This window comes from Pristis pectinata, chromosome 35 (assembly GCF_009764475.1).
Source record: "Pristis pectinata isolate sPriPec2 chromosome 35, sPriPec2.1.pri, whole genome shotgun sequence".
Lineage (NCBI taxonomy): Eukaryota > Metazoa > Chordata > Chondrichthyes > Rhinopristiformes > Pristidae > Pristis > Pristis pectinata.
Window position 1 is genome coordinate 11102226 of NC_067439.1, and position 12830 is coordinate 11115055.

General features: G+C 48.7%; 2 protein-coding genes across 4 annotated transcripts; both read left to right on the forward strand.

The window, feature by feature from the left end:
- Window positions 1–1355: 1355 nt before the first annotated feature.
- LOC127586256 (uncharacterized) lies at window positions 1356–1787 on the forward strand. The gene has a single exon (XM_052044060.1). The coding sequence runs from the start codon at window positions 1356–1358 to the stop codon at window positions 1785–1787; it is 432 nt and encodes a 143-aa protein (XP_051900020.1).
- LOC127586228 (WD repeat-containing protein 20-like) lies at window positions 1695–11242 on the forward strand. Of its 3 annotated transcripts, none has more exons than XM_052044028.1 (4): window positions 1697–2041; window positions 3377–3559; window positions 5239–6513; window positions 10469–11242. In XM_052044028.1, exons 1-4 carry the CDS (start codon window positions 1790–1792, stop codon window positions 10520–10522), a joined length of 1764 nt encoding a protein of 587 aa, XP_051899988.1. In that variant the 5' UTR covers window positions 1697–1789; the 3' UTR covers window positions 10523–11242. The 3 variants fall into 3 exon arrangements, with proteins under 3 accessions (XP_051899990.1, XP_051899988.1, XP_051899989.1); XM_052044029.1 differs by having other exon boundaries at window positions 5239–6505; XM_052044030.1 differs by lacking the exon at window positions 3377–3559 and having other exon boundaries at window positions 1695–2041.
- The last annotated feature ends 1588 nt before the right edge of the window (window positions 11243–12830 follow it).

Below are 12830 nucleotides of genomic sequence, written 5' to 3' on the forward strand. Positions count from 1 at the left end.
AAAGGATGTTCCATTCCGTGCTCTGGTAATGGGAAGATATTACTGGGTGCTAGAGGAAAAGATTCAAGCCCAGTCCAATCTGATGAGTCTCAACCCGAAACGTTGACTGTCTATGTCCCTCCATAGAAGCTGCCGGACCCGCTGAGTTCCTCCAGTTCTTTTGGTGTTGGAGTAGGAATGGTGCCATGATCCGTGAATTCGGCACCAGGGAACATACAGCTCAGTGTAAGTGGCACCACCTCACAAACCATCCAACCCTCCCACACCATCAAGTATCTCCTGCCCCATCTGTGGAGGAGTCTGAAAATCCCTCAAACAATTACACAAGTGTACTTAACCCTCTCTTTCTGTATCAGAACTGGCCATTTCTGCCAGTCATCCATCTGTGATTTTGGCCTCATTGTCCTCTCTCCATTGCTACAGCCTGCCTGCTGGGCATGTCCCAGGGGCACCACAATTAGCAACTCAAACACAGGCAAAGAAGCATAATCTGCAACAGATATCCCAGCAGTGTGCATGTTGCAATCCTTCAAGAGGACTTTGAGCACATCAAAGTGATAGTCTTCCAGCTGTGATTGTCCCTTTCTCCTTACCCTTCCTCTATCAGCTTCACTTCAACTTAAAGTTACATTTGTTGTACCTCTTCCCCGTATCTGGCCACGGGTCCCAAACCTGAAAGGTTAACTGTTTCTCTGTCCATAGATGCTGCCCGACTTCCTGCCTTTCCAGCAGGTTTATGTTTTGTTTCAGATTCCCAGAGGTGCAGAGTATTTTCATTTTTTATTTTATCCCCCACTGACTTGTCAGAACGGGAATGGAAGCAAATTACCCTCCATCTGAGGGACTGCCTCGGAAGAGATGAAGAGGGCAGGAGGGCAAAATGGAGGGCAGTGGGGAGGGAGATGGAGGGCAGGAGGGGGGTGGAGGGCTGTGGGGGGGGATGGAAGGGAGTGGAGGGCAGTGGAGGGGGTGGAGGGCAGTAGGGGGGTGGAGGGCAGTGGGAGGCAGTGGTGGGGATGGAGGGGGTGGAGGGCAGTGGTGGAGGTGGAGGGGGATGGAGGGCAGTGGGGGGCAGTGGTGGGGGTGGAGGGCAGTGGAGGGGGTGGAGGGCAGTAGTGGGGGTGGAAGGGGATGGAGGGCAGTGGGGGGGATGGAAGGGGATGGAGGGCAGTGGGGGGATGGAAGGGGTGGAGGGCTGTGGAGGGGGATGGAGGGCAGTGGTGGGGTGGAAGGAGATGGAGGGCAGGAGGGGGGTGGGGGCTGTGGGGGGGATGGAAGGGGTGGAGGGCAGTAGTGGGGTGGGGGGCAGTGGTGGGGATGGAGGGGGTGGGGGGCAGTGGTGGGGGTGGAAGGGGATGGAGGGCAGTGAGGGGGATAGAAGGGGTGGAGGGCTGTGGGGGGATTGGAGGGCAGCACACAGGTCAAAAGGGCCGAATGGCCTGTTTCGTGGTAAAGGCTGGAAACGCCCAGCGGGTCGGACAGCCTCTGCGGACGGAGAAACGGGGTGGGGCGGGCGGAGGCCGGGCGGCCGGGCGGGAGGCGGCGCTGCGGGCGGAGGCCGGGCGGCCGGGCGGGAGGCGGCGCTGCGGGCGGAGGCCGGGCGGCCGGGCGGGAGGCGGCGCTGCGGGCGGAGGCCGGGCGGGAGGCGGCGCTGCGGGCGGAGGCCGGGCGGCCGGGCGGGAGGCGGCGCTGCGGGCGGAGGCCGGGCGGGAGGCGGCGCTGCGGGCGGAGGCCGGGCGGCCGGGCGGGGGTGCGAAGGGCAGCCGCTGTTTTGCGGCTCGGGCTGAAGATGGCGGCTGAGGGCGGGGGGAAGGAGCTGAACGAGATCAAGTCGCAGTTCCGGACCCGGGAGGGCGCCTACAAGCTGCTGAGCCTGTCGGAGTACAGCCGCCCGAACCGGGTGCCCCTCAGCGCCACCCAGGGCACCAACCCGGTGCGGGTGTCCATGGTCAACGTGCGGGACCAGAGCGGCAGCGGCGACCGCATCTGCTTCAATGTGGGCCGGGAGCTCTACCTCTACCTGTACCGGGGCCCCAGGAAGGTGAGGCGGGCGGGGAGCCCCGGGCTGGCCGGGGGATGGGGCCGGGCCTGGGCTCACTGACCCCCGGGGAACCGAGCCCCGTCCCCCCGCCCTTTCCCCGCCCCACTGACCCCCGGGGAACCGAGCCCCGTCCCCCCGCCCTTTCCCCGCCCCACTGACCCCCGGGGAACCGGGCCCCGTTCCCCCCCCCCTTCCCCCGCTGTCAGGCCGAGGCCGGGGCTGGAGGCTGAGATCAGACGGCGCTGGGCTGGGTCCAGACAGTCGGAGATGGGGGTCAGGTACCGAGAGGGAACGGGGAACCCAGCTGGGTGTCCAGGGTTCGGGGGTTGGACCCTCTGCCCTGATGCGGGGTCCCGGCCCGAAACGTCCCCCTGCAGACGCTCCCTGACCCACCGAGTCCCTCCGGCAGTCGGCACGTTGCTCCAGATCCCAGCCCCTTGTGTCTCCAAGGATTGTGATGCGGTCCGTGAGGATTTGGTGGGGGGGGGGGGGGGGGGGGGGGGGAACAGGAGGTTACCACAACCTTGTCAAGGGCAGTTAGGTTCAGGCAGCAAACGCTGTTCAAGTTTGTTGTTGTCGGAGGCACAGGGGGTCTAAATGCCTTGAAAATCAGCTTCTTGCAGCAGCAGCACAGTACATGACACTTGCAGATCTGGAAAATGAATTTATATTTTAAAAATAAAAAAGTTGTGTTGAGATTAAGTAGGGGGTGCTCTCCAAGTTTGGGGTCTGGTGGTCCTGGGCACATCTGCTGCTGGCAGTTGACTCTGGATGGAAGCGTTGGTTAAGGTGCAGGAGGTGAGGGAAACACCTGATCCCACAAGTGGGTTTGAACCTTGAAAGGGTGGCTGTGCTTTGGATTGTGGAATTAATTGCTCGGTGAGATTCCGAGGGAGCCAACAGGAGGCATTAAATAACAAAAGTGAAAGGAGGTGTCAGTAGGGAAGAAGGGTCTGGAGGAGGGGTAAATGCAGAATAATCTGAGTACAAAAGCACTGTGGAGTGAAAACTGGATTAAAATGGCTGGTTGGAAGGGTTTCAATTGGTAAAGATATGATTGGCAATTGAATGTTGATGGGCTTAATGGGCTGGAAGGCCTAATTGTGTTCCAATGTTCAAAATGTGGTTGGAGTTTTGAAGGCAAACAGGTTATACAGTTTCTCAGTTTTAAAATAGATTTGTTAAAACATAACCACACACTTTACTCGTTTATAATTTCAAGTTCCGACCTTGCAGTCTACTGATTAAAAGTCATAAAGTGGCAGCTGGTTTAATTGCTTGCACTGAGATACAGCACTGCCTTGACTGAAAGTAAGTTTTCTGTGTTCTCCTTAGGCAGCAGATCTAAGTAAACCCATTGACAAGCGTATATACAAAGGGACACAGCCCACCTGCCACGATTTTAACCAGTTTACTGCCACACCCGACAGCGTCTCGCTTGTAGTTGGCTTCTCCGCAGGTCAAGTCCAGTATCTGGATCCGATCAAGAAGGAAACCAGCAAATTGTTCAATGAAGAGGTAGCGTAATTGTACTTTTTTGAGGTTCGGCTGTGATTTACAACCAGATGGGGCAGGCTTCTATTGATTCCGTTCCAGTGCAGTTATTTTCATCCCCTGCCCACTCCTATTTCCATTTGTCAGCCAGTCCTTGTATCTATTGGAGTCCCTCTCACTTATTTTTAAAAGAACTTGTTCTTGCAAGCACCTCACAGAATTAAGGGCACGTGGGATGTCAGACATCGTCTCGTTTTCAGCCCAGCATTTAGCTGAGCTACAAGCCCGATATTTCATTTGCCGGGGGGGTGGGGGGGCGGTTACTGTGTGCGATTTGCCAAATGTGCCATTTTTTTGTTACATATTTTGAAATTTGTTGGAAATTATTTCTTCCTGAATTAGAGAGTTGCATGAGATCTTAGAACTGAAAACAGGCGAGGCTCTTCGGGAGTGTAGAATGTGTAGGGGATACTTGAAGAAAGAAGTTAGGAGAAATTGGCAGACAAAATTAGGGACAATCCCAAGGCATTTTCTCAGTATAATGAGGGCGTCCAGGGAAAGGGTAGGGCCCATTGGGTATCAAATCAGCAATCTGTGCATAGAGCCAGAGGATTTGGTGAGGTATTAAAAGAATAATTATCTGTATTCGCCAAGGAAAAAACCATTTCAGTTGCAGATCTCAGAGAGAAGGGCAGGGATATTCTGGAGCATGTTATCATTAAAAAGGAGGGCGTATTAGATGACTTAGCGGGCATATAGGCAGGTATAGCCACAGGGTCTGAAGAGTCATAGACCGGGCTTCCGTGGTAGGCAAGGGGGGAGATTGTTGGCCACAAGTGAGGTGACACATGACAGCAAATGTGGTTCTTTAATTCAAGGAGGGCAGCAGGGATAAACCAAGTAATTACAGACCTGAAAGTCTGACGTCAGTGGTAGGGAAATAATTGGAAAAGAATTCCGAGGGACAGAATTAACCTAGACCTGGAAAGGCAGGGATTTGTTGGGAGGAGGTCCTGTCTGACTAATTGAGTTTTTCGGAAAAGTAGCAAAGTCTATTGATGAGGACTGTGCGGTTGATGTAGTCTGCATGGATTTCTGTACGGCCTTTGACGTGGACCCACATGGAAGGCTGGTCCAAGACATTAGAGCCCATGGGATCCAATGGCAGATGGAATTCAATCCCGGTAAGTGAGAGGTGATGTATTTTGGAAGGTATAATGAGAGTAGAATATCTATCATAAATAGTAGGGCCCTAGGAAGTAAAGAGGAATAAAGGGACGTTAGTGTACAAATCCATAGATCCATGGACCAAGTGCTGGTAAATGTGATTAGTAAAGATGGGTACGATGGTCAGCATGGACATGGTGGGCTGAAGGGCCTGTTCTGTTCTATGTGATTCTATGACTCTATTTGTATTCTGGGTTAAACTCTCAATGACTACCGCCTTGAATCGTGTTCTTGAAATTCATCCAAGTATGATCAGTGGGGAGAGTTTGCCTAAGTACATTTGCTGTTATTTGCCTAAAAGTCAGGATTCACTTGGCTGTATTTTGGGGAATAGTTCACCACGTTTTGGGAATTTCCTCAGATAGTGACCAATAAAACAGAGCTACCCCATGGGAGATGTGTAGGGACCTCAACTCTTTGGTGCGGCTAGTTTCCTGCCTTTTAGAGTTTCACAATGTCTTCTTTTCTCGGTGCAGAGGTTCATCGACAAGACCAAGGTAACCTGCCTAAAGTGGATGCCAGAGTCTGAGAGCCTCTTCCTGGTCGCCCACACCAGCGGCAACCTCTACCTCTACAACGTGGACCATCCATGCGGCACCACCGCCCCCCACTATCAGCCACTGAAGCAGGGGCCTGGCTTCGCTGTGTACACCTGCAAAAGCAAGTCCAGCCGCAACCCGCTGCTGAAGTGGTCGGTGGGCGAGGGCGCGCTGCACGAGTTCGCCTTCGCCCCCGACGGCAAGCACGTGGCGTGCGCCAGCCAGGACGGCAGCCTGCGGGTCTTCCACTTCGATTCAATGGAGCTGTACGGTGTGATGAAGAGCTACTTTGGGGGCTTGCTGTGCGTGTGCTGGAGCCCGGATGGCCGCTACATCGTGACGGGGGGTGAGGATGACCTGGTGACAGTCTGGTCCTTCTGGGACTGCCGGGTGATCGCGCGGGGTCACGGTCACAAGTCCTGGGTCAGCGTGGTGGCCTTTGACCCTTACACGAGTTGCGTGGACGAAGGGGACCCACCTGAGTTCAGTGGCAGCGATGAGGACTTTCAGGAGCACGCTCCACTTGCCCGCAATCGCACGAACAGCACTTTATCCAGACTCTCCAAGCACAATTCCACGGATGGACGGGGAACCAGCGTGACCTACCGTTTTGGCTCCGTGGGCCAGGACACTCAGTTTTGCCTGTGGGATTTGACGGAAGACATCCTTTTCCCCCACCAGCCCCTCTCGCGGGCTCGGACGCACACGAACGTGGTGAATACCGCGGTCCCTGGCTCCCTCAGCGGCGGAAGCCTCACCAGCGGCCTCGTACTGGAGGCTGGCACCGCCAACTCTGTCCCGCACTCGCTCTCCCGCTCGAACAGCCTGCCGCACCCGGCAGTGACAAATGCCAACAGCAAGGCCCATGGGGACGGGGGCATCCCCTTTAGCATCAGCAAGTTTGCCACGCTGGCTCACCACGAGCGCAAGGATAAGAGTGCGGAGAAGGACCACAAACGGAACCACAGCATCGGGCACGTCATCAGCAAGAGCAACGACAAGCTGCACATGGTTACGAGGAACAAAGCTGATCCGGCAAAGACTTTGGGAACCACTTTGTGTCCCCGCATGGATGAGGTGCCCTTGCTGGAGCCTCTAGTGTGTAAAAAGATTGCACATGAGAGACTAACAGTGTTGATATTCTTGGAAGACTGCATAGTCACTGCCTGCCAAGAAGGCTTCATTTGCACGTGGGCACGGCCAGGTAAAGTGGTGAGTATAGGAGGCACGGGGACAGATCAGAGACGTAATCTCTGTCACCTCCTCCTGCCTTAGAACCATTCTGAGATGTGTGTGCTCCAATACTGTTTCCTTATGCGCCCCTGAATTTATTCACCCCACCATTGGTGGACGTGCCATCAGCCGCCAAGGACAAAGGCACGGAATTCCTTCATGCTCCTCCTTTTAGAATGCTGCTTAAAAGCTTCCCCCTTGACCAAGCCCAATATCTCCTCACGAGGCACAGTGTTGTCTTTGGCGGGCAGTGACCCTATGAGGCGGAGTGGAACATTTTGTGATGTTAAGGGTGCAACATTACAAGTGACTACACTTCAACATCACAAAGCACTGTGGGATGTTCTGAGGTGGCGGAATATGTAATTTCTTGTATAAATGCAAGTTAATGTAGATACTGTACTTAATCGGTCAATTGATTACAGTTGCAAAGTGTGTATGAATGGCTTATCGACATTCTGTAAGAGTTCTACAGAGCCAAGGGAAAAGTGGTGCAGATCTTTGGAACTTCCTTCAGCTCTACCATCCTTGGGTCTCTGGGCCGCTCCAGTGTTGGTTCCTCCATTGACGGCCAGGATTTCCACTGCCAGACTTTAATTCCATCCCTAAACCATCCTTTAGACTCTTTCAATTACCTGTGTTTAAGCTTTTGGTCCTAATATCCTCTTATGTGGCTTAGTGTCAGATTTTGTCTGATAATGCTCTTGTGATGCACTTTGATACGTTTTGTTATGTTTAAGACATTTTAAGTTCAAGATGTTGTGCACCTAAGATTGTGCAGAAATATCTTGACAGAGGCAGTGGGTTTCTGTTCTGAACTATAATGTACCTGGATCTGTTTCCTTCTTGCATCTGATCAATTACTTGGGCATTTTTCTTTGCTGTTTCTCTCTCTCCATCTCTCATGAAGACAGTGACCCTTGTTTTTGACCCTTCTAATGTTCTCTTGCTCCAGTCATTACCTAATTTTATTTGTGATCTAAATCCAAACTGCCATTGCCTCATGATACTTATTACATTTGATTAACAAAAATCTATCAATCTCAAACTTGAAATCAACAGATGATCTCACATCAGTTCATCCTTTCAAATAAGAGCTATTAAAACTTTGCCATCTTTTGTGTGCAAAAGTATGTCCTAACTTTCTGGTCTAGATTCCCCAAGCAATCTAATTCATCAGGTCCCTGTGTTACCAATTAAACCACCCCTTAACCTTCTAAATTGTTGGAATACAAGCAAGTTCACATAACTTCTCCACTTTTATTAAGAATATGAGACATAGGAGTAGGCCATTTGGTCTCTCATGCCTGCTCCACAGTTCAATAAGATCAAGGCTGACCTTTTTCCCTCACTGCCACTTTCCTGCCTAACGCCATATCCCTAGATTCCTTTAATAGCTAAGAATCTACATACCTCTGCAAACGATCACCATTTAGCTTTAACTTTGGAGTCAAGCTAAAATTGCACTCTTTCCAACACCACCACATCCTTCAATGGGTGTGATATCCAGGATTGGTCACCGGTATCCTTATAATATTTCACCCAGAGGGGAAAAACGATGCGAGTTGCAGGCACATTCTTTAGAAGTAATGCATCTAACCCTAATCACTCTCCTTGCCAGCTTCCTTGCAAACTCTTGCCAGCAATGACTGTCCGGGCAGGTGGCCTAGCTGGCATTTCTCTACCATCCCCAGGATTTGATGGGTAACCTAGGTATAACTTAACTAGGCCCTGGTTGGGCATTAAAGTTGCATCATTTGTGGGTAGTGTGGCTTAGTTACTTGGGCACAGTTCTCATTGAAGTTACTATTTGCCTCTTATCGCCAAACCTCACCTCATCCATGCCTGTCTGCATCAGCCACCTCTCCTTAGGATCTTTCCCATTAATCAGTTTTTCCTCTGGCCTCTTTCCTAGATGTCTTCCTCATGAAATTCCTCCACTCCCTGCCTCCCATCTCTGGGGCATGAACCTCTTAATTTTTCACCATCTGAACAACTCTCCCCGTCACGGCGGATTTTCTCGTTCATTCTCCCAGCCTCCCTACCATGTGTTGCCTCTGAGCAGGAGCAGGATTTCCCACATTCCCTAATGCAGGTCTGTGATGACAGTTTGTGGTGTTCCTGATTGTGTTGTGGTTGGTGTCATCTTCCCGTTTAGATCTCGATCCTATTGGGGGGGGGGGGGGGGGGGGGGGGGGGGGGGGTGGGGGGCGTCAGTAGCAGAGTAACTTTTAACCACTAAAACAACATGGGAAGTCTGTGTACAGGTGGCACAGCTAGTAGAGGTGCTGCCTCTCAGGTCCAGTGACTTGGGTTCTGTCCATGATCTCCGGTGCTGTCTGTATAGAGTTTGCATGTTCTCCCTGTGACGGCGTGGGTTTCCCCTGCGTGCTCCGGGTTCCTCCCACATCCCAAAGACGTGCTGGTTGGTAGGTTAATTGGCTGCTGTAGATTGCCCCTAGTGTGTAGGTGAGTTGTAGAATTGGAAGGCGGTGGGGGGAAATTGGTGAGAATGTAAATGATTGATGGTTGGTGTGGACTCGGTGAGCCGAAGATCCTGCTTCTATGCTCTATCTATCTATGGCTCAATGACTAAGGATTGGCCGCAGTGGTACATTAAAGTAATTTTAATATAGAATCAATGTGTGTTTTAGAGACGTGATACTGTTATATTCTTAACTTGAATATCTTTATTTACTACCTTTGAACTGGGACATTCCTAGCAAGATAAAGAACGTTAAGTGGGATTGTCCATTTGTTCCACTACAATGTGTGACCTTTTAATATCTCAGTTTGAAAGGGTACAGTCATAGTTTTCACTATTTTTCATTCAGACTTTTGGAAAGCATTTGGGACCACTGGACTCTTCAACATGAAGATGGCATTTACTCCATAAAACAGGCGGTGGTTGTTTGTAACTTTTCCTTCCTAACAACCAGCATTAGATGTTGTGAGCCAATTAGATTTTCCAAGCTGAACTCCCCAGTCATACTCTGCTAATTATCTTCCATCTGATTTATTTTTGAGATAATGTCAGTGGTGGATGAATGGGCCAGAGCTACACCTGTTCTCTTTGTAAGCGCTCTTTGTACTCCCTGTGGCATGTGTTGGTGATTAGAGAACTGAAGAAGCCTTTTGGCTCATCCTGCCTATGGTATCTTGTTGAAGGAGCTTCCGATTAGTTGTACTCCCCTTCTTTTCGCCCATAGCCATTTAATTTCCTTTTCAGGTGAGCCTAGATGTCTTCTGGAAAAAAATTTTCCTGTCTGTTACTGTTTCCTTCGGCAATTATCTTAAACCAGTACACTCTGGTCACTGACCATCTTGTCAGTGGAAACTGTTCTTCCTTAGTTACTGTATTAAATAATTTTTTTAAATTAACCTTTCAACAGGGGCTCTGTGATTAAATAGATTACTTAAGGCAACATTGTCTTTTCACAGGTATGTACCTAGGGAGCATGACAGAGAATTTTGAGTTAAGAAAATTTGGAAGAGAATTTTGAGTTGAATTTAGAAAAACCTTCCAGACTTGTGGATTTAGGCAGAGATGAGCTATAAACATTCTCCTGCAGTGATGTGACACTTTGCTGAAGCTGTATGGCCCTTAGTGTTGAGTGTGTGAGGTTTGTCTGGAGACATAGGAACAGAGAGCTACTCATTTCCTCAAGCCATTTCCACCATTCAGGACTAATCTGGATTAATAGTTGCTGTTGTTCTAATTCTTGGTAACCCTTCCTCACAAAAATCAATCAACTTCCTTTTTTCTAATTTTCAACAGAATCCTGGTTGCTATAACTTATTTGGCGGGAAGAGTTCCAGATTTCAGTCGCTCTGGATGAAGTGTTTTGTGGAATAACTCTAATTTTAAGATATGCACCCCTCCCTTCCACCTTTATCTGTTGAGTTGTGGTAACCTCTGTATATTTTGTTCCAGGGTTTACTGTCGGCACAGAATCAAGCTAATTCACCGAGTGGGACTGTGGTGTAGTTGGAGTCTGCTGTGGAAGTACAGTCAGTTGTGTGCTGCCAGGGCTCTGCCAGTATCTAGGCATTTGCCCGTTGTCTGTCAGAGCTGCTACTGCATCAGTGGTCCCAGTTCTTGGATAAGGAATGCCCAAGCTGACCAGTCACGAGCCGAAATGGACTCCTTTATTTATTAATATGTTCAACACTAAATCCTGCCGTGGATTTGAACCTCAGATCACTTCTAATTTATGAAACTGTACAGTTAAATTGTAACCCAGAGAGCAAAATCAGGAGCTTTATCAGTGTCTTACTACAAATAGATTATTATATATTGTGCAAATAGACAAAGATTCAAAGAAACTAACTGAGGACAGGCAGTCTGTGTAATTCTCATTGCAGTCTCGAATGTGAGCACTGAGCAATACATATCCCACGAGTGTCAGGAATAGGTTTTGATCGAAAACAAGTCCTAATTTTTGGAAATGTTCATCTCTGATCGGGTGTGGAATAAACATGAGCAATAGAAGGCTTAACAGAGCAATATGCTTTTGCCACTGTTTGGGGAATGAGCAATGTAGAGTTGATGGTCACCTTTTTATTTGCACTTGATCAAATTCTACATGACTGAATTGTAATGAAGTTCACGGTGCCATTACCTCTGGCTATAAATATTGTACATGCAGTGATTTGCAAAAAGATAACAAATGACTGGTTTCACCTTTATTAAAATATTTAAAATATGTTTCTAATACAGTAACGTTGCATTTCTTGACTTGTTCCACCCACTGGAATGAAAGCCAAGTGTAATGGAGTGGGAGAGAGACGATATGCTCTTTCAGCAACATTAACTTTTTGTTGAAAATCTAAAAACTGGAGATGCTGGAAATCTGAAATAAAAACAACAGAACAGAAAGGACACCCTATCACAGACATTACTTTTGTTCTCTCTACCCCTCTCCCTCTCTGCGATGTAAAACACTTGCTTCCTTCTTCCAATTCTGATGGAAAGTTAACTGCTTCTGCCCACACAGAACCCGGCCTGACCTGCTGAGTGTTTTCAGCACTTTGTTTTCATTACTAACATTTTGTGTTTATTTGGGACTGGGCAGAAATGTCTTCACTCAGAGGACTGGGAGCCTCTCAAATTGCTGTCAAGTATATTGAAGGTTGAGATCAACCAACTGGACACTGAGCAAACAAGAAATAGGGATACATGGACAGTGGTGGTAAGTGTCAGCTGTGATCCCACCAAATGTGGAACACTTGAGTTGTCATGTGCTCCCTTATGTCATGCTCTTGGCAGTGGTCACAGGCACATTGTGGCCCTTGACACATCCTTAATTTCCCAGGAGGGGTTGCTTGTACATTTGCTGTTCTTTAGTCATAGCATCAGTTTATGGATAAGCTCAAATTTGGTTTGAGGAACATTTTGGAACTATCTTGAAAACTCAGTTGGAAGAAAATTGCACGAGGGTGGACACATGCACTGTTTCTGATCTGTCCTGGCCTGCCGCACCTTAAAGATGACCACATATTTTACTAAGCAATGTAGGAGCTGCATTGGATTCACCAGACCTGTACCCTAGTTTGAAGAATTATAGTACAAGACAAAGGTGTCTTTAAGGTTTGCGTTCTCTTGAGTTCAGTAGGTTGAGGGATGATCTAATGTATGAAATAATAAAGGGATTCAATAGGGTAGAAATTATTTCCACTTATAGGAATCTGTGACTATGGAGCTTAGTGTTAAAATTATGCCCTTTGTAGCAAGACTATTTAGGATTGGGAAACCTTTTTAATCTGGAATGGGCTCCTCAATAGATTGGACGTTGAGACAATTAAATTTTCAAGACTTTTTTTTTAGCCATGGTACAAAACAAGGAATATGAAGCATTGTTAGATAAATGTAATTGAGACATAGATCAGCAAGATCTAATGGAAGGTGTTCCTATTTGAACTGTTCTTTCCCTACATTACCCATCCCATTTCTCACTTTTCTCTCTTTTACCTCATCTGCTTTTATTCACCTTTTCATTTCTGTTTCCTTTCTTCTTCCATCTGTGTCGAAAGGGGATACAGGAGTTGCACTGTCACTCACACCTGGGCTTGGGTTTGAGCAGTGTAATTGTGAGGGTCTCTGAATGGAAGCTGCATTTATTTGTCCTGCACCTGGAACACCGGTTGGAGGGAATCCAAGCAAGCCCACAGTTTGTCAAGTTTTTGTCAAGTTATGGTCAACTTTCAGGATGTAAGTAGTTACCAAAAATTGGTGAAAGACAGATTTCATAGAATAACCATAGAATAATACAGCACAATACAGGCCCTTCAGCCCA

Coding starts and splice junctions, on each gene's coding strand:
- LOC127586228 (XM_052044028.1), top strand. CDS start 1,790: ATGGCGGCTGAGGGCGGGGGGAAGGAGCTGAACGAGATCAAGTCGCAG. Junction 3,560..5,238: donor GCAAATTGTTCAATGAAGAG/GTAGCGTAATTG, acceptor TTCTCGGTGCAG/AGGTTCATCGACAAGACCAA. Junction 6,514..10,468: donor GGGCACGGCCAGGTAAAGTG/GTGAGTATAGGA, acceptor ATTTTGTTCCAG/GGTTTACTGTCGGCACAGAA.
- LOC127586256 (XM_052044060.1), top strand. CDS start 1,356: ATGGAGGGCAGTGAGGGGGATAGAAGGGGTGGAGGGCTGTGGGGGGAT.